The 20,049-nt window shown below is 39.4% G+C and overlaps 1 protein-coding gene and 1 long non-coding RNA gene across 2 annotated transcripts in view; one reads left to right on the plus strand and one right to left on the minus strand.

Moving 5' to 3' along the window:
- Positions 1 to 319: 319 nt before the first annotated feature.
- LOC311427026 lies at positions 320 to 9,477 on the minus strand. The gene is made up of 4 exons (XR_014687178.1): positions 9,393 to 9,477; positions 7,854 to 7,923; positions 1,412 to 1,482; positions 320 to 412 (listed from the first exon to the last, which is right to left on the minus strand). It is a non-coding gene; the product is annotated as an uncharacterized lncRNA (long non-coding RNA).
- A 6,672-nt stretch (positions 9,478 to 16,149) lies between these two features.
- Positions 16,150 to 20,049, plus strand: part of NDUFS4 (NADH:ubiquinone oxidoreductase subunit S4) — a 47,357-nt gene continuing 43,457 nt past the window's right edge. The window contains exon 1 of the mRNA XM_084503804.1: positions 16,150 to 16,305. Within this exon, the coding sequence (XP_084359930.1) occupies positions 16,238 to 16,305 (68 nt within the window). The 5' untranslated portion in view covers positions 16,150 to 16,237. The remainder of the gene's footprint in view (positions 16,306 to 20,049) is intronic.

Here is a 20,049-nt window from a genome sequence, read left to right on the forward strand (position 1 = left end):
CCAGATACTGCTCTCCCACAACTCAAAGTCATATTCCAGAGATTCACCCGGGCCAGGGGTCATCCCCAACAGGCAGCTCAAATACACCTCACACAGAGTAAGGGGCAGACATGCTAATCACACAGACAGAGGCCTTGCCATTCCTGTTAGCTTTGGGATCAAAGCATAGTCCTCAGTCCATTTTGTTCACTAATACATACAGAGCCTTCAAGTCAGATTTACATGCTGCATGTGTGAAACCTCTCACTTATAAGGTCTAGGAGTTACTTGTATAACTTGCAAGTGATGGAATGACATAAGACAAAGCCACAAATGAGTTGTGCATGATACTCATCTTAATTCTCTAGCAGAGGCACACATGTATCAACCTGTCCATGTTCCTCACTCCTTTAACAGCACTGCCGAGATTTTTCTTGGAGAATCAGAAAAAAGAGATAGCAGGTAAGTGAATATATTCAATTAGTATCTTAATATGCAAATATTATACAAGTAATATACTAATAACAGAAAACGTTCTTGTTATTAAAGTACTCAGGAAAAAAAAAAATTGATTGATTTGAATAACTCGAATGAACTTCACAAGCTGTGTTTCCGAATAGGAGAAGTGCCAGATTTGGAATAAGTAGTTGCCTTATGGAGTCTTGGCGTTTTCTCCTGTTCAGAAATGCAAACTGTGAAGTTCAAGTGAGCTATGCAAATCATCCTGTCTTATGCTTCTCTTATTAGGCAATTCTGTCTTGATACTCTGAGTAATGAACTGCAAAACACAGTCTCAATGGTACATGGAATCAACATGTTACTTCAAGAGTGGAGACACTCTTAGTAAATAATTGTTTGGAATAATTTCTTTCATGCTGAAATTAAAGAGCTGCTGTATGCACAAACATAGCTAGGAGGACTGAAACAAAGAATAAGAAGGAATGAAGCACTATTGGACACACCTCGTGGGTTCCTGATATCACTAGGAATATCCCAGGTGCATAGTTCAGTCTGAGATGCTATCTAAACTATGGGATGTGGGCAGATAATTCACATTTCCTTTCTTGTGTGTCACTGATCTGTCTGCATGAGAACAATTTATCTGACCTACTAAACATAAACACATCAAGAAGCTTTGCTTTAGAAAGGATCACAGCAATTTTTACAAGGTTAAGAAAAATACCAAAATATATCAGTAAAAGAATGAAAAAAAGGAAAAATGTATGACAATAAATCGTATTAAAATAGCCAGATGGACTACTAGTCCTTGCAAACAAGGGGAGTTAAAACACATAAACAAGGCTTATGTGGCTTTGTTTTTATTCCAGAAAGTTGGTTTTACAGCAAGTAATTAAAAGGTACAGTCTTGGAACTCCCCACTGGAGAGAAAGCTAGTTTTCCAGAATTAACTAAGCAGAGACTATGCTATTACCTTCATACTACAGAGCAACAAAAGAGCTGCTTTGTCTCCATCAGGATTTCACAGACATAGTAGCTGATTGACTGGAGGGGAAAAAAAGAGCAAAAGAGAAAGAAGTGAAAACACAGCTTCTGAAACTTTACTGTATTGCTAACTGGAGAAATCTACAGTATCTACAGTCAATTTTGAGCACCCACCTTAGCCCAAGCCCAGTGAGCCACAGTGCAGTATTACTCCTCTACTCATGAGAGCTTTGTGCATGTGAAGTGTGGTGTTCTTAGGAAGATCATGTATTTTTTTCCTGCAATAAGATGAGTTGTTCTCTAAATTCTTCCAGTGGGAGAACTTTCTGTCCTGGGCAGAACCACTTGAAAGTATTAGCTACTGGCATGCTGATGATCTTAGATTAGCTTTTCACTGCAAAGGACATAGGCAACCAGCCTTGCTAAAAATGACATCCAGGCTCTAGCAATATAAAGGTAAGCGCTAAGAAAGGCAAGGGAAAACTACAAAATAGCGACTGTTGCATTTCTCGGGCTAATTTTAGCAGTGTGATTTGCTTAGATTCATTAATTATTTCAGCAGCCCTAATTGCCAATGAAGACATCTGCCGTAAAATTCTCTTGATATCATCTGAAAATTAAGTCTTGGTCTCACGTATTAGTGGTCCTTGCATGGTGGAAGAAAAGACTGTTCTATTTTTCTATTGACATGATTTTAGGGAAAGATGTCTTTTTTGCCATCAAGGAATCTAGACTGCTTGCACACCATTAAAAGATTCAGTCAAGAAGCTTTTTACTAAGGAAATTACATTCATCCCTAAAAATTATGCTCTTTAAATAAAAGAAAATGCCACCCATATTTTCAAAAGCTGTAACTTTTTGCTGTCTAAATAAAAATAAGATGAAAAAGAAGGGAGTTTTGAAAACTGACTATAACCATCCTGCAAAACACCAGGGATCTTTTTTGTAGCATTTTACAATCAAAATCCACAAAACTATGGGGTCTTAGATGTTAGAAAACAAGAGTCATTAAGTGTTTAGGTTGTTGTGATTAATCTTACAAAAAAGCCCTTTCATATAAAAAACACTGAAAATAAACAAATAGAAATATATTCTCTTCACATATTTTGTTGAAAATAGACTACCTTTTCAGTCATCATGAGACACTTCTGCAAAAGGTCTTCAAGACATCTTTTGACAGGCTGCATAGTAATTGTATTCTAACTGTAATTCTATTGTCAGACACTGGTGATAGGGAAATCAGGGCCCAGGATACTAGAAAGAAATACAACCTTCTTCCATATATTTAGGTGGAATGATGTGGAAATAAAAAGGACCTTGTGTTATATACTTCTGATGGCTCCTTTCCACCTATTTTTGCTATAAACAAAGGAGGATGACCTATGCTGAAAAAAAAAAAAAAAAGAAAAAAAAAAAAGGAAGAAAAGAAAAGCAGGACTTGGTGCCTTGTCAAAAAGGGAATGAATAATATAAAAACAAGCACAGAATTGGACTAGGCTAGAATCAACTCAAAATAAAAAACATTCCCTAGGAAATCTGAGTTTGGAGCTTATTTTCATCTGAAGGTACTTAAACTTTCACTGATATTTACATCCCAACATGGTCTTTTTCCATCAGTAAGCAAAGTTTAATTTCTGTCTTACACATTTCAGATGGTTTCTATGGGTTTGCTAGAATTACCCTACCAATGTGCAAAAGGTCACAGAGAAGGCAATAATTAAATTAACTAATTAATTAAAAAGGAAACCAAGAAGAGATGGGTAAAATGCTAGACAAACATCTTGTCACACTGATATTGAGTGGTCAGATACTGTCATTCTTTGATGAGATAATATATTTTCAGAGAATGGAAATGCAATAGCAATAACCCACTTGGTCATCAGAAAAATAAAATGTGGTATGATACCATAAAGGAAAGTTTAAGTTATGGTGGAGGAAGGTGAGGATTATTAGAACAGTAAGGCAGGTAAAGAAAAATGTACAGAAAGACAAAAAAGGAGATGATCACAAGTATTCCTGAGAAAGTAAGTATCAAACCAGAGTGTTCCTCAAAAATCATGCTTAAAATATTTGTAAAGATATGACAAAAGTCCATGCGTACATATGTTCATAACCAAAGTTAGGATATACTTGTATAACCCGTACAGAAGACACCACAGATAGCACCTACAAAGAACTGGACCAGTACATTTACAAGAGAAAAAAAAAAAAAAAAAAAAAGAATGAGACTCTAGACTGAGGGACTACTAACAACAATACAAGACAAATGTGTGATTTCAGCATCCTACAAGTCAAGCACAACCCCAGGACAGGATACAAAGAGCACAAAGTTCTTCAGCAGTCTTCCAGAAGGAGCACTGGGGCAAAAATAGCCTAGATAAACTTAAAACAGAATTCCAACAATTTATTAAAAAGATTACATAATGTAGTTTCCTAAAATAGGAGGAGATTGGATGAGCTAGAAGATCCCTTTCAGTCCCTACATATGTTTTAAAAGACCATAACACCTTGCCACTATTTCTAGAAATATGACTTAAAAGCACAGTAACCTGTATTCAACAATTTTCTATTGCAGTTAATTTTCTTATTCCAGTTCTTCAAAATGAAAAGCTATAAATGCAAAACTCTTTAGCCATTTGATAAAAGGAAAATCTGAATACAGAAATCTGAGTTGCTATGGAAAACTTTTAACCTTTTAAGGCAACAGTTAAACCATAATAAATCACAGAATCATAGAATGTTTTGAGTTGGAATAGACTTTACAGCTGCCTGGAAGAAAAGGACCTAGAGATATTGGTTGACAGCTGTCTGAACGTGAGCCAGCAGTGTGCCCAGGTGGCCAAGAAGACCAATGGCATCACGGCCCCTATCAGAAGCAGTGTGGCCAGCAGGGCAAGGGGAGTGATTGTCCCACTATACTTGGCTCTGGTGAGGCTGTACCTCAAATGCTGTGTTCAGTTTTGGCCCCTCACTACAAGAAGAACATGGAGGTGCTGGAGCAGGGCAACAAAGCTGGTGAAGGGTCTAGAGAACAAGACTTATGAGAAGCAGCTGATGGAACTGTGGTTATTTAGCCTGGAGAAAAGGAGGCTCAGGGGAGACCTTACTGCTCTCTATGACTGCCTCAAAGGAAGCTGTAGTGGGGCGGGGGTCAGTCTCTTCTCCCAGGGAGTAAGTGATAGGATCAGAGGAAATGGCCTCAAGTTGTGACAGGAGAGGTTTAGGTTGGATATTAGGAAAAATTTCTTCACTGGAAATGTTGTGAAGCATTGAACCAGGCTGCCCAGGGGAGTGGTTGAGTCACCAGCCCTGGACGTATTCAAAAGACATAGATAAGGTGTTTAGGGATGTGGTTTAGTGGTAGACTTGGGAGTCCTAGGTTAACAGTTGGACTTGATGATCTTAGAGGTCTTTTCCAACCTAAGTGATTCTATGATTCTACAGATCATCTAGTTTCAACCCCCCAACATGGGCAGGGACACCTGCCACTAGAGGATTTAGGAAAGAATGAGGGAAGGAAAACATAGGCTTTTCCTTCTTTGGGAGACCCTTACAGCTGAAGGCTGTGGTGATGGAAAGGGCCATAAAGATAATTATTCAAGGCAAAGCTCAAAGTAACTTATACAATATATTATATATATATACAAGTAATTCTTACATAAGAATTCCTCAAATTCACTTTTATTTTGTAGTAAATAATTGGCAGCTAAACACAGTTGAATGTCAGTCTTTTTTTTTTTTTTTTCTGAGTATCTAATTTTCCCTGCTAACAAGTCACATAGTGATCACTATTTAAATACAGAAATGGTGAATGCTGTGTATGGACTTTGTAACTTGGACATTTTTCAAGAATTATCTCTAGAAATTGAAGATCAGAAACATTTAAGAACAAGTTTCAACACTTTTGTCAGTGATTTTAAACACAAAAAACTAAGGAAAGGGAAAACTCCTCTGTGAAGGAGATACTAATAATCCTTCTGAAGTGCAATTTCCAAATTTGTAAATAAAGAGTATTTCAAGTCATTGCAAAATTTTGCATTTTTTTTTAAATCCAAGCAGAAAATTGTGACAAGCTTATTTTATTTTATTTTATTTTATTTTATTTTTTAATCATTATCTTTTGGAAGTTGTACTTTTTTGTATTCATTCCTTGTCATTTGAGGATCTTAGTTTTGGTTTACATTTAATTTCACTGGAATCAGATAGGTCAATTCAGCAATGCATTTTAGTATGTTTCAAATTTATTTAGGGCCATGAATATCTCCACTGAACATACACAGGACTTATATTACGTGAATGTGAGAAATACAGTTGGGTTTGAAACACACCTGATGAGACTTTACAAAGTCTTTCAGGCTAAAATGTGTTCAAAATGTGTCTATTTTTTAATATGCATTTCTAATGAGGTAATATAAATTAGTGGTACCTCTAGTATCCAAATATGAAGGTAAAAGCTCTCTAAACTCTCTGAACCTTACTTACACAGTTGTCGTGTAGCTTAACAAAAATAATCTTTGTGAATATATATATTTACCATGTCTAAGATTCATCAAAACTAGAAAGAAGCATGAGGCATAAGATAAAATTTAGACTTCCAGAAAATGTTGGAATTTATTTTTGTTTCTGAGAGCCTTTGTTCTCATTCAGAATGCCAGTGATCCTCTCTAGACCACAAAGATTCAATAGAAAACCTTGACTATTATGTCCATTTTGTTCATAAATGTACCCTTTTATTTCATCTTGCTCTCTCTTTTCAGAACAACTATTCCCTTCTGCAAAAGGAAAACCCTAATAGCACTTTCCTCCAGTGAATTCCAGTAAAAGGGGGCAAGCAATAATAGAAGTATGGAATCATGGGCATTAAAATGAAACCATATGGAAACATGGGCTGAGGATTTAAGCAGGAAAAGTACTGTTTAAAAATTAATCTTTATGGCTTAATGTGGATTGTTAGGAACACTTAAAAAGTTCTGAAAACTATTAATTCAATGCTGTTACATAGCTGAGGCTCTGAAAAAGCTAAAACAACATTTATGTCGTCAGACTGGCTCATCGTAGAATGACAGCCTGGGAAATACACTTTGTGACCTAAATCCAAACTAACAAAAGACCCTGAAGAATACTTATTGTATCTGTCATTTTAGTCACAATTTCTGTGACTGCTGACATGTACACGTGTACAGGGAATTTATTACCCTGTTGTGGTATTACTACCCTTCACCTTCTTATGAGGGAAATAGAAAATGAGAAAGAGGAAGGGTCTCCAAAGTCTCACATGGCAAATAAAGAGTAAAGAAAGGAATATGAGAACTATAGCAATATTTAGCCTGTTGTTTATAAAAAGGGAATAAACTGTAAACTTCAAGGATATATAACAAAAAATATATGAGACAAGTAGTGTTAATTTTTTTTTTTTATGCTTTCTGAATTGACAAGAATAATACACAGACACAAAAGGGATTACAGGTCTCTTTGATAAAGTCTCTATTTAAACCTGTTTCTGCTTTCTTCCTGGAATGAGCTAATCTCTCCAAAAATATATTCTCTGAAGTGACTCAAAAGGTAATTGCTAATGTATGGCTTAGAGGTCAGAACAAATGTGTGAAAAAAGGAGAGGAATAATAAATATACAAATAAAATTAGGAAAGGTCCAGGATGAGGTAATTTCACAAGCCAATTAATCTAGCAAATGCTTAACTGTTTCACTGAAGAGCAGGAAGAGAAAAAGTGATGATCTATATGACCATTGATATAAACCGTTCATGTGAAACAACACATGGGTGAATTAGGTTCTCCCCTACTCGATCCTGACATGGTAGTATCAGCATCAAAAGGCACATATTTGAATAACTTTACTGTATTAGCTAAAATTAAACTCACCAGTAATACTGAACTTGATGGAAAAGAACTATTGTGTCTAACACTTTCTGTTTCAGATGAAATATATATATATAATATATAATAAATATACGTATATATAGGTGTTTAAATAGAACTGCCTTTGGTGAAAACTAAATCTGATACAAAACCAAGACAACAATTTTATCAAGAAAATGTCATAGAAAATAAAATAAAAATGACCCCAAATTAAAAGAACTAATTAATTATATGATTAGGGATTTTAAAATATATTTTAAATGATTTATTTTATCTCAAAATAAAAGTTCCGTTTTATTTTTCAGGGAATTAATATCACTTCTGCTTTGCCACTGCTTCCTGATGGATATACATGTAAGTATCCTCTTCCTCAATATAACAGTGTCCTGCAGCTGAATGGCAGATAGGACCAATTAATATGTTAAACCTTTTAGGCAAAGGACTGAACCATCCCATTTTACCCCAATGCTGAAACAGGCCTACAATTTATCATTTCATGTTAAGACTCTGAAGTTTGATTTGGTAAACTATACTCTCCAAAATTAATAACTTACCTATTTCTTGTAAGTCAAAACCTTGTGGCATTCATAGTCCTACTGTTATTGTTAGATTATGTGCTATTACCTCAAAAAGAAAAAAACAAATGGGGTGAAATAACTAATTTATAGCACTTTTTTCCATCATGAAGACAAATTATAGTATCCAATAGAAATTACATGACTACCACAATGATAATCCCATAATCAGATACGTACACTACTAATGACAAAGTACAGCTCAGGCGTTAGTACAAAACTATATATGTAAGTAGACATCCTTTTTCTGAATGTTTTTGTGATTAGTTTTATACAAGCTATAGTATCTTAGCAGGTAGGAAACATGATGCGCATCACAGGTGTCATTGTGATTCAATCACTAAACAAGTGTTTAAAGAAAGCCATTTAGAGAAGGGAAAATTAATTGAGAAAATTAATTAAGCAATCAGGTATCTTAATTTATAAAAATAACAACACATTTTGGGAAAGATGTGGCATTCAAGCTAAAGCTGCCACTGCCAAGAATCTGTATTAAAAATGTATTCCTCAGCATGTAATCTGTCCAGTAGTTATTCTGAAGAGGGTATAATGGTCTTCTACCAGTGTAGTAAGTAAAACCAGGACATTCTTCATTATCTTCTCTTACAAATGAGCCAGAATTTCTTTTCTCCTGGAATTTTTCTAAATATTCTATTTAGAAAATATTCTGCCAATATATACTTTCGTCATTTACTTCCATGGAAACAGAATCATTAATCCTTAAGAATTCCAACAGCTGCTTTACAGAAATCATATTATTTTCCTGGCACCACAATCCTTTCTGTAGAAACTCATTGTGTCACCAAAACCACATACCCTGTACAGTTAATACAGTGATGGTCACAATTGAAGTACAATACAGCGGGCTGTACTACAGTGTCAGATTTTGATCACTTCCATCCAAATACAGAAGGTGCAGAAGTGCATGTATGGCCTTTTCTACACCAGCACGCCACTGCTTAAGACAATTACAGAATCTGTAATTCCTTATGCAAAGCACTCAGAGACAAAGCAAGCATAACCCAATTGGGATAATGCCTTCCTCTTTTTGCTGTCTCTTGATTTCAGATTCCAGTTACTACAGGGACATCCACCCCTCATTTCTATATGGACAGTCACAGATATTACAGACTTTTTGGCAACTCTTGTGACTCTTAGACTGTCAAACTGTGTGTTTAAGAGAAAATGTAATTTTCATTTTACAACAAAGATCCAAAATAACATTCATGGTTCTGTAGGATAATTTGAATATGCAAACTGAGTAAAACAAAAAGGCCCTAAAATCTGGAGGTAACCCATATTTTTATTATTGAAAAATAATAAATAAATAAATAAATAAAAAACTCATGATACTCTAAGCCCACCTTCACATTTCTGAACAGAAGGGTTTGTAACACCAGGTCTGTGATAGATGACTCCATCCCCATATAACGTATACAGTCAATCTTCTCAGCAGATGGAGACATGGGGATTTCCATGGGAGGGGAACCACTGAACTGTAGAGATCTGAACACTTACCCTTTCCCAGAAGAACTGAGCCATGGAAGTTGTTGGGATATGTTGCCAGCATGAAAGCCTGCTCATCAGTGAGCTCTGAGCAACACACCAACACCTGGAAAGAGCAAGAAATAGGGTTTTCTTCAGTCTGGTCAAGAAAACAGGAGCACAATGGCGAATGGCGGAGTGTCACAGCAGGAGAAAGAAAAAAAACTCTTGTTAATTTTGCAGCACAGTAGGTGTTCAGACTCTGGTTCTGAACTGGGGAAGCCCAGGATCCAGCTCCTGCTTCATTTCGTATGGGCCATAAAAAAGCAGCCACCCTTGAAAGTCCTGTTTATATGAAAGTGATGTGGAGATAATGAAAACATTAGGAATACAATTTCAAAAAATGCCATACAACTCATAACTGTCTTATGGTGTTTCCTACCACTGAATATCATCAAGCTCATCAAAACTGTGTCTTTCAGAGAACATTTCTGAGTTGAAAAAAAAAAACAAACTTAAATTTAAGGATATTATTCAGGATGAGAACTTCAGCTTAGAGGACTTGATGACATTCTCTCCTGCATTCCTATCATTAGAAGCACCTTAGAAGCTTTCTAATTCAGTTCTCATAAAGCTAAAGCAAATTATTTTCACGTTTCTTATTGGACAGCCTGGCTGCTTCATAAAAATTAATTGTTACTACATATTTTAATAATTCTCTGTTAATCTACCAAAACCACTAAAAAGCCTCTTAGTTCAATGAAACTGGTGACATTTAGTATCATAGTAGATGCTATTCCTTAAAATTAGGTAAACTGAATGAGAGAGAGAATACTTTAAAACTACTTTTAAAAAAACTTAAATTTCTCTTACAGAGTGATGGTACTTCTTGTAAAATCTGACTACAAAATGTGTTTATGCATCTAAGTGACGATGAGATCACTGATAAAGTGAGCTTCAAATGGCAAACAGTAAAAAAAATATATGTATATAAATTCTCAAATAGTTATGTTTATTTTAGCTCACCTGGCTGCTGTTTTCATAAAGAATTAGAAACTTTAAAATATATGTATTTTTTTATTACTTCTTTTCAGTAATACATTAAGAAACAGTTTCTGATTTTGAATGAAATGGAAATAGAGTTTAGAAAAATGGCAGTTCCAACGCACTACTTACCATTCTATGACTTAGTCTGTTCGGCAGTATTATATAATTACAGTTTTAAACCTTTATCTTTCACATTAACCAGTTTAGGGGGGCTTATCCTAATTCCTATACATAACTTCACAAAGACCCTAAAATCTCATCACCACAATTTAGAGCTGATAAAATAATATCAGAAACACCAGGTTTCCTAATGAAACCTGATCAGGTTTCCTATGGTGGTTGGCTACAGAGGAAGCTTTTAATTTTTGTATCACGAATCGAAAGACCAAGGACCAGCCAGACTTATATTCAGTCAAGACTAGGGAGGAACATTTCCTGAAGTCCACGAACCTCAGGAAAAATTCTGATGGAAGAATGATTAATATTAGCATTATCCATCCAGGATGGCTAAAAGGAACAGAATCTCTAAGAACTACTCTCCTTTTATTATGCTAAGACACTCCCACTAACAAGTACTCAGGCACACCCAGGATCTTTCAAAAATCATGTGAGAAAGCAGATGGCTATAAAAATTCAAAGACTAAAATCTGCTTCACCTCCAGTTAAAAAACAAACAAACAAAAAAACAACAAAACAAAACAAAACAAAAAACAAACAAACAAACAAACAAAAAAAAAAAAAAAAAAAAAAAACACTAGAAATTACCCTACAGATGTTAATAATTGTCTGGGGTGGGAGACAGGGAAGGGGGAGGCTGGCTTCTAAGTAAACAATACAAAAAAAGACAAAGAGGTCCCTGCTGATGTAAAACAATAAAAGCAGTTTTCTCAGCAGTGTCAGCTTAGCAAGCCTGAGGGTCTGTATTTTAAACCCCAGCGGCCTGACGTCACTCACCCTGATGCTGTGTGTGAAGGAAGCTATCTCTCCGCGATGACCGACCTGAAAAGTGTTTTCAAAGCCCAGTGGGCTAATGTCACTCACACCGAGGGTGGATGGTGGGATCTCTCAGGGTGGCAGCCCGAGGGAAGTGAGCTGCAACACCAGCAGCCTACCATCACTCACTCTGATGGCAGGGGGTCAGCTGGGATTCTTTGGTGGCCTCCCGGGCAATAGTTAAAAAGATTTTGGTTCACATGTCAATGTCTAGCTTGAAAGCAGGGAGTATAAAAAGTGATTTTTTTTTTTTTTAATTGTAGTTCACAAGTGGCAGCAGTGCAGTCAGGAAGGGGAGTTTCCCTGCGAGACCGTTTGATTGCATGTGAAGCTTACAATGGAGCTGGCGTTGCCTGGTTTTAATTTTTTTCTCCTGTATGAGCTGAGATGTTTTATTCTCCCATATGGGGGGGGGGGGGGGGGAGGAGGAGAGAGGGGGGGGAGAGAGAGAGAGAAATTAAATCCAGACAGCTCCGACTGCATTTTAAATTTCATTTGCAATCAGACTTTGAGAATATTGTCATCTTCCTTACCAACCTGGCTGCCATGTAGAGAATGTAAATAAATACTGAAATCCCCAAACATCATGTTCTTATGATCACTCATCTTTTAACGCAGAAATTGACATTTGGGACACAATCTTCCATCAAATTTATCCTGGCACTGAAAGCATGGTAAGGTTTGTAAATAACTATATAAGAGAAATAGTCTTTGTCCGACTGCAAATGCTTGGAAAAACAAACAAACAAACAAAAAAACTTCTAAGGGTAACCGCAGCTGATATTTCACCAGCAAAAGAAATTACTGTGGGTAAAACGGAGCCAACAGAAGCACTACTTACAGAGTGAGCTCTTACAAAGCCAAAACATGCTTTTCAAAATAAAAATTGGTATTTGAAAGACTAAGTTCCAGTCCTGTAAAAGGTAATGTTAATAACTAAGTACATGTTAAGCTACCGCCATGCTTAGATATACAAAGGGTCAGAATCTGAGAGTTATCCAACACTTAAATGATCGATTCTGTACATAAAAGCAATACAGCCAACACACAACATGGAACTGAGTGAGAATACATGTAGCTGTAACCAGTATAATCAGTTTGCTTGTGTCTTGTACCCCTTTTCTACCACTGCTCTGCCACACAGGGCTGTCAAGATCTTTGAGAATGATGACTTTGTTTCCTGAATAGTTCCTACAAGCCACCCAGGATAAAATGTAACAATTCAAAACAATTCACTAAGGAATATCTCTAGATTTCTCACTTCTAACTGCAGTTTATTTGAGACTATGAAATTATTTGCATCTGACTCGATTTCCTTGGGCATAGAGTAAAATTGTGCAACCTTATTCGTACAGAAAAAAAGCAAAAGGTTAGATTTTCCTCTCAGATTCTCACAATGTGTGCTGTTCACATATGTGAAGAGAAAATATGACTCTAACCCTGCATAGTTAAGCTAATAAGCTTTCTCATAGAGAGAGACAATAGAAACTGTGAGCATACTGTACAGCACAATAAGTGCTGGCACATAAACTGTTTCAGTCTTGAGGGACAGTGTTTCACAGTATATCAGTGACAGAAGACCAGCTTGCAGCCAGAATTATGAATGAAAAGTTTAAGCCTTCATGAAAGTATGGATGTCGAATGATTCTTTTGCAGTCACCTCAAAAACTAACTTACTGTATTATTTGGGGGAATACTGCATGTAAAGCTTTATTTTCTAAGACTGTGTATACGCACACAAATTGATTAGTTTGACCTAAGACGCAATGATTAAGAAGGTCTTATATCATATATAAGAATACATTTACACAAAGTTAAGCCAGTCACATAAAACAGTATATACCTAATTTACAACTTTACAGGAATATCTTAGAGGTCTATTTCTAAGGTCTATTTCCTATAGTGGGAAAGAGAAAAACTCGTATCTCTTGCCCTTTCTGAGGCACCAGACTGCAAGGGACTGTTGGTGCATATTAATTTCACGGTAAACTGTGTGCTTGGAATTGCCACACATGCTGTCTCTGGAGAACTATGGTTATTTGTCTAGAAATAGTCTCTCGTGTTTGTGACTACTATACAATAATACTTCAGCAACAAATGCTATGGTTACATTTATATTAGTAAATAAACAGTCCAAGGACCCTTTTGTACCCCTGATACAGCTCAGCTTACGTGGCACAGCTCACATCCGTAGAACTAAACTCTTTCTGCTCTTCTCCCCAGCTCCAAAAACACAATCCAAAACCCAGAATGGCCTCATCCACACTGCTTATTAGGAACAGTCCCAGGCTCACGCTGGTTCCCAGACTGTGCTCAGACATTGTTTGGGACGGTGCTAATTGGCCTGGGCCAAAACCTTTCCAGGGACTGTGCTAGCAATTAGCAGCACGTTCACTTGCGCACATGCTCACACCCATCAGTCGCTGTGATCTAGCACAAGACAGTCCTGTTCCCCCAGCTGCCAAAGGCAGCTCCTGATTTTGGCACCTTCCTTTTATGGATGCAGTTAATAAAGTGGCAGCTCCAAGCTCCAGCTGCCCCATGGTATTTCCCTGTCCTTTCCCCATCACCCACTGGAAAGGTACCAGGAAGAGCAGGAGTTCAAAGAGAGCCATGTGATGCACTTGCATGCTGCCCAAACTGCTGTTTCCACCTCTGACAGTGAAAGAAGACAGCAGATGAAAAAACCCTGAAAGCTGGGTCCACTCCAGAGGTCTTCAGATGAGCTGTGATTATCTGACAACTGATGGAAAATAGACAGAATCAAACAGCTTGCCTCAGTTTACATTTGGACCTTCAAGAGCAACTGGCCTCAGCAAACGACTCTTCACCAGCTGATGCCTTAGAACAGTTTTAATCTTTTCCTGCTTCCAGGGAACAACAGACTTCTCCTTGCTGAGGCATCACAGAAGGTACAAGTTTAGATTAACTGAATCAAACGTGAGCTGGTGTGAAGGCCTCCTATAACCTACCATCACTGAGGCCACTAGAAAAAGATTTTGGAAGAGGGGAATAAAAGTTCTTGAGTTTTCTGAGAGGCAGATATTCCTACTCTGTCTATCTGAATGTGAATGAACGTTCGGTATGAGAGAGAACATGCATTATTAGGTTGGTAGCTGATACATTGAAAAAAAATCATAGAACTTCAGGGAACAGAGTTTTTCAAGCCCTTCTCTCAAAACACTTGAAGAAAAACTAGTAAGCGCAAAGGTTCGGTGTATTTTCCCACTGACATTTAACACAAGCTGTCACCTTTCCATATAGGCCATGTTCAATTAATCATTGCTACAGGATTACCCCTGCTGTCTGTCTTATTACATCTGACTTTGACCATATTTACTAATGATGGAAAAATTCCTTTTAAATACTCCTATCCATAAAAGCACCCAATTTGTAAAGCACTGTCCTTACTGTCTTTGTGCTATGCTGCCCAGAATGATTTTTCATTTTTCCTCTTTTTCTGCATAGCTGCTGTTTTGAAAAAGAAAATTAGTATACTTTTCATTTCTGAAATGGTTGACGGGAAAAAAGTGTAGAAAATTACGTATGTGAGTGGAACACTCTAACAGGATGATTTACAACAGAAACTGTTTTGCAACCTTTGCCTAATACAAAGACTATGAAATAGTGGCTCCAGGTCTGACGTTTAATTAGCATTATATAATACAAAAGGGTGTTGTTTGTTTGTTCTCATTGGAAATTAATGTTCTGTTGATTTGATAACTGCAGAAAACATTTGTTCAAAGTTTGTTTAACTTTTCATTAGAACTATTATTCTTCTGTCTTTTATTTGGGACAAGAAAGCACTGGATTAACTTGCTTGTGTAGAATTTTTGTATCTTATCTTGTGAAACTGCGCAAGATAGAAAAAGTCAGGCTTCTCTTGGAGCAACTCACAAACCAGTAGACAAAACTAATTTTTCCTCCTGTAGGAGTTTCACAACTTTTTGTTTAACGTTTAACGCTTCTTAGTATTTTTCCAGTTTTTCAGTAAAAATGAAACTTGAGGTAAGTTTGTTTGTGTTCAAAAATGGCAAAAGAATTCAAAATAAATAAAATGGTGTTAAGATTGTGGAACTTTCTTCCCCAGAACCAGAAACTTTTCAGTCCTTCACAGCGTTGCAGATCCCTCTCTAACCCTGTGCTTTCGCACCATGCGTTTCCGGACAGTGTAGGTCATTTGAGGTTTTGGCACCGAGTACCACAGTGCTTGACTCTTCTTTTACAGCAATCTATCTTCTTTAACTGTGAGTGAAGCGTCATATTCCAGGACGTGAGCACTGTTATTTCCTTGCCTTTTTACAGTTAGTGCATTAAAAATATGACTCAACTTTAAGAGAACAGAGGCCTTGCCTGTCTTCCTTCGTTGACTATAGGAAACAAGTCTAGAATTGGTTTATCTTCCTTGTCCGACTACGGGAAGTAAGTCCAGAATTGGTGTAAAGTCAAAGCAGGGCTCCTACACGCACAGCATGTTAGATACATGTTTATTGTAGTGCAACAAGCACTTGAGCGTATTTTAAGCAGAAAAACTAAGAAATAGGTCAAGACGTGCAAGAAGACACAGCAGAGCTCTGCCACCCCGGGGTGCCCCGCACCCAAGGGTGCTGTGAGGCCTGACAGGGCCCTTCTGAAGCCCTTCAGGCCCCACGTCCTTCGCTGAGGACAGCAGGAGGGCGGTGTGAGGAGGGTGCTCGCCCCCCCCCCCCCCCGCTGCCTGCCTGCCCGCCCCCTCCCTCCCTCCCTCCCCGCCCGCCCTCGCGTTTCCTGTGTCCGGGCGGAGGAGGTTTGTCCCAGCGCCGCCGCCGTCCGTCCCCCCAGCGGCTGCGCCGAGCGTCATGGCGGCGTCCCTCTCAATGTCAGCGGCTGCGAGGCTCCGCGCGGCGGCCCGCCTGCCGCCCGCCAGGTAACGGCACCGCGCCCTGGGCCCCGCCCCCGCCCCCTGCCCGCCGCCACGCAGCGCCCGGCACCGGCGGCACCGGCGGCGGAGGTGGAGGTGGAGGCGGAGGCGGAGGTGGAGGCGGCCCGCGGGGGGGGGGCCGCGGGGCCTGAGGCCTGCCCGGGGCCGCCGTGAGGGCACGGCCGGGCCGCGTGTCCGTGTGTCCGTCCGTCCGTGTGTCCGTCCCGGCTCGGCCTCACGACCGCCGCCGGGCCTCCAGGAGGGGGGGGGGGGGGGGGTCGGGGGTGGTCCTGCCCGGCCTGCGGGCGGCCGCCTCGGCTCCTCGCGGCGCCGCCTTCCCGGGGATCCCTGCCCCCGTACGGGCACCGTGGCGCTGCCCCCTTCCTCCCCCCTCCCCCCCGCCGGCGGCTCTTAATTTCCTGTTAATTTTTTAGAGGGCGCGTGTCTGCTCTTCCACTGCCTCCCCATTCGCCTCGAAATAACACTGGAAATCACCGTATAATTTTTGCTGCTGCTGCATTCTTTTTATTTTTTTTTATTTTTAAAAATATATTTATAATTATTATTGTTGTTATTGTTTTGTTATTGTTATTATCATTATTATTGTTATTATTATTTTTCTTCAGTAGAGAGACCTCTACCGAAAGTCCAGTGTGTGGCCCGAGCTGTAGCTGACGGTGTGCGCGCACGAGACAAGGGTTTGTGAGAGCGCCTCTGGTCAGGCAGAAAGACGTAGTTCGAGCCACTGCCCTACGATTTTGAGGGCCTCCGGTGCTACGTAAATTTTTAAATATAAAAGTGGGTTGTAGAAAGTTACAGTGGCTCTTAAATCTGTGTATGTTTACATATACGTATGTAAACATACACACCAGGAACTGTACATACAGACAGAGAAAAAAAAGGACTACAACCACACAATTTTTTTTTATGAATTTTATACTGACAGTCCCTTTAGTTGCTTCTGCTTATTCCTTAAAATGACACCTGTTTTACAGTGCTGGAAATTAATCTTCAGTCTCATAAAAACACTGGAACCCAGATATAAATTTAGGAATTCCTCTGTGATAATGCAGAAACTTACTGTTCATGTTTGCTTGTTTCTGCCCTCTGTTTGGTCCTCTGTGGTGCCGATACAACTGTTCCCTGTACCCTGTAAACTGTGTCAGTCAACTGATCCAGGCTAAAAATAGCTTTGTTTGTTTGGAAGTTTTACCACCCTACCTCATAAGCATTTATTCCAAAACAAACAGTAGGATGTAGCAGGGGTAGGAAGGGAGCAGCATGGAGGTGTGAGGTATGGGCCCTCAGGTTGGTGTTTCTTCCAGGAACAGGACCTCTGAAATCATGCCCCAGGTTCCTTCCCTGCCACAGAAGTGTTAGTGTCCTTATTTTTTCTCAGTAAAAGAGAAATTGGAGATGCTCGTCTCGGAGGAAGTTGAACTTGTGTTTCACGTTCCTTAGGAACGTCACCCAATCATAAATCTTCAGGTGGCTTGGAGAAGATGCAGGGAGAAGTACCATGAGTCTCTCTTATGTCGAATTTAACACATTTTTGCAATCATTGCATGTTAGACAAGTGAGAATTAAATTTTCCTTGGAATTGGGAAACCTGGAGTACTGTGTCAAATTCTGGGCTGCCTGGTATAGGAGAGACATGGAGCTACCAGAGAGAGTTCAGTGAAAGGTCGTGAGGATGAGAAAGGAACTGCAACCTCTGTGCTGTGTGGAACAGGACTGCTCACGAAAAGAGAGTCTAGCTTGGTGGGATATTACCATTATATAACTATCTGAAGGGAGGATGAGATGGGCCAGCCTCTACCCAGGAGTGTTCAGTGATGGGATGGGAGGCAGTGGGCACAACCCTGCACACAGGAGGCTCCATCTGAGCACCAGGGGCCCTTCTGTGCTGTGCGGGTGAGGGAGCCCTGGCACAGGCTGCCCAGACAGGCTGTGGGGTCTCCTCCGTGGGGATATCCAAAAACTCCAGGACATGTCCTTGAGCTGCCTGCTCTGGGTGTCCCTGCTTGGGCAGGGGTTGGGCCAGATGGACCCAGAGGCCCCTGCCAGCCTCAGCCCTTCGGGGATTCTGTGAAACCACTGAATTACATATTCATGTTTTTTGCTGAAATTACGGGAGTGATATGGTTTATTGTTTGACCACTGTAGGATTAAAGTTAAAACCTTCAAGCAACAGTTCTATTTGCAATGGGTTTGTTTTGCAGTTCTATTTGAGGGTTTCTTTTTTTTTTTTTTTTTTTTTTGTTATGTTTGTTTGTTTGTTTTTCATGCAAAACAAGTTTCTCCAACAAGTTCTCCAGTTTTTGGAACAGAATAGTAGTTTCTTTCTGATTTTGAAAACAGTTCCCAAAATCATTTTCCAGTAGTCAGAAAACATTATATTCTGATTTCTGTGAGTTATATTTGACTCTTACAAGTACTACATGTATGTCTTCCTGTAATGCAAAAATTGAATTTATCAGTGCATATTTAAGCACTTCAGAATACACATGCCTAAGTTGCTTGGTGTTTCTGAAGTGTTGACTACTAACACAACGGGGAAGTAAGTGTTCAGTCATAAGTTAGGAGCACATACAACAATATTCCTGATACCTTTAGGAAATAGTGTATGCCTCGTTTAAATCACTGAAGCAGCAGTTACTGAGTCCATCACTCTTCTCTCTAGTGGTGACTATTAACAGGTGGCTTGAGCTGTTACACAAAGTAGAAGTACCTTTTTGCTTAGATCAGTTTTGAAACTTTTATACTGTGAGATCTATCAAGTTTAGTGATCTTAAAATTATGTTGAATGTGTTCAGAGTTTGACCTCTTTGGGAAGAAGGGTATACCTAGCTTGTCTGTCTTACTGAATTACTTCAATTTTGACCTCTAAGTTAAGCTCAGCCAAAATTTGATTTAAGGGTATAATTTAAATAGCACAGGTCTTCAAGTTTCATGTGAACAGAAATAGAAAGAAAAACAATAGAAGGAAAACAAAGGAGGGACTGTCTTGGGAAAGACTGCAGTTTTGTCATGCATTAGAGAATGTGGGTAGGCTGAACTGGGAACAGAACACTTGAACTTCTGTGATGGAGTGACTGCATCCGTTGACAAGGGAAGACCGACCAGTGTCATCTACCTGGAATTCTGCAAGGCCTTTGACATGGTCCCACACAACATCTTTATCTCTGAATAAAGAGAGATGGATTTGAAGGTGGGCTCGTCAGTGATACAGAAATTGTCTGGATGGCTGCAGCTAGAGAGTGGTGGTCAATGGCTCTGTGCCCAAGTGCAGGTTGGTGACGAGTGGTGTCTCTCAGGGTTCTGTCCTGGGACTGGTGCTGTTTAATACCTTAAGAGGAGCATGGCCAGCAGGGCGAGGGAGGGGATTCTCCCCATCTGCTCTGCTCTCATGATTCCCCACCTGGAGTCCTGTGTTCAGCTGTGGGGCCTGTAGCACAAGAAGGACTCAGGCCTATTCAACTGAGTCCAAAGGAGTGCCACAAAGATGATCAAAGGGCTAGAGCGCCTCTCCTCGAAGACAAGCTGATGAGGTTGGGATTGTGCAGCCTGGAGAAGAGAAGGCTCTGGGGAGACCTTATTGGGGCTTATAAAACTTTTTATATGAGCAGATAGGACAAGGAGGAATGGTTTTAAACTGAAAGAGGGGATATTTACATTAGATGTTGAGAGGGCATTCTTCACTCAGAGAGTGGTGAGGCCATGGCACAGGTTGTGCAGAGAAGCTGTGGA

Source organism: Aythya ferina (assembly GCF_964211825.1).
Source record: "Aythya ferina genome assembly, chromosome: Z".
NCBI lineage: Eukaryota > Metazoa > Chordata > Aves > Anseriformes > Anatidae > Aythya > Aythya ferina.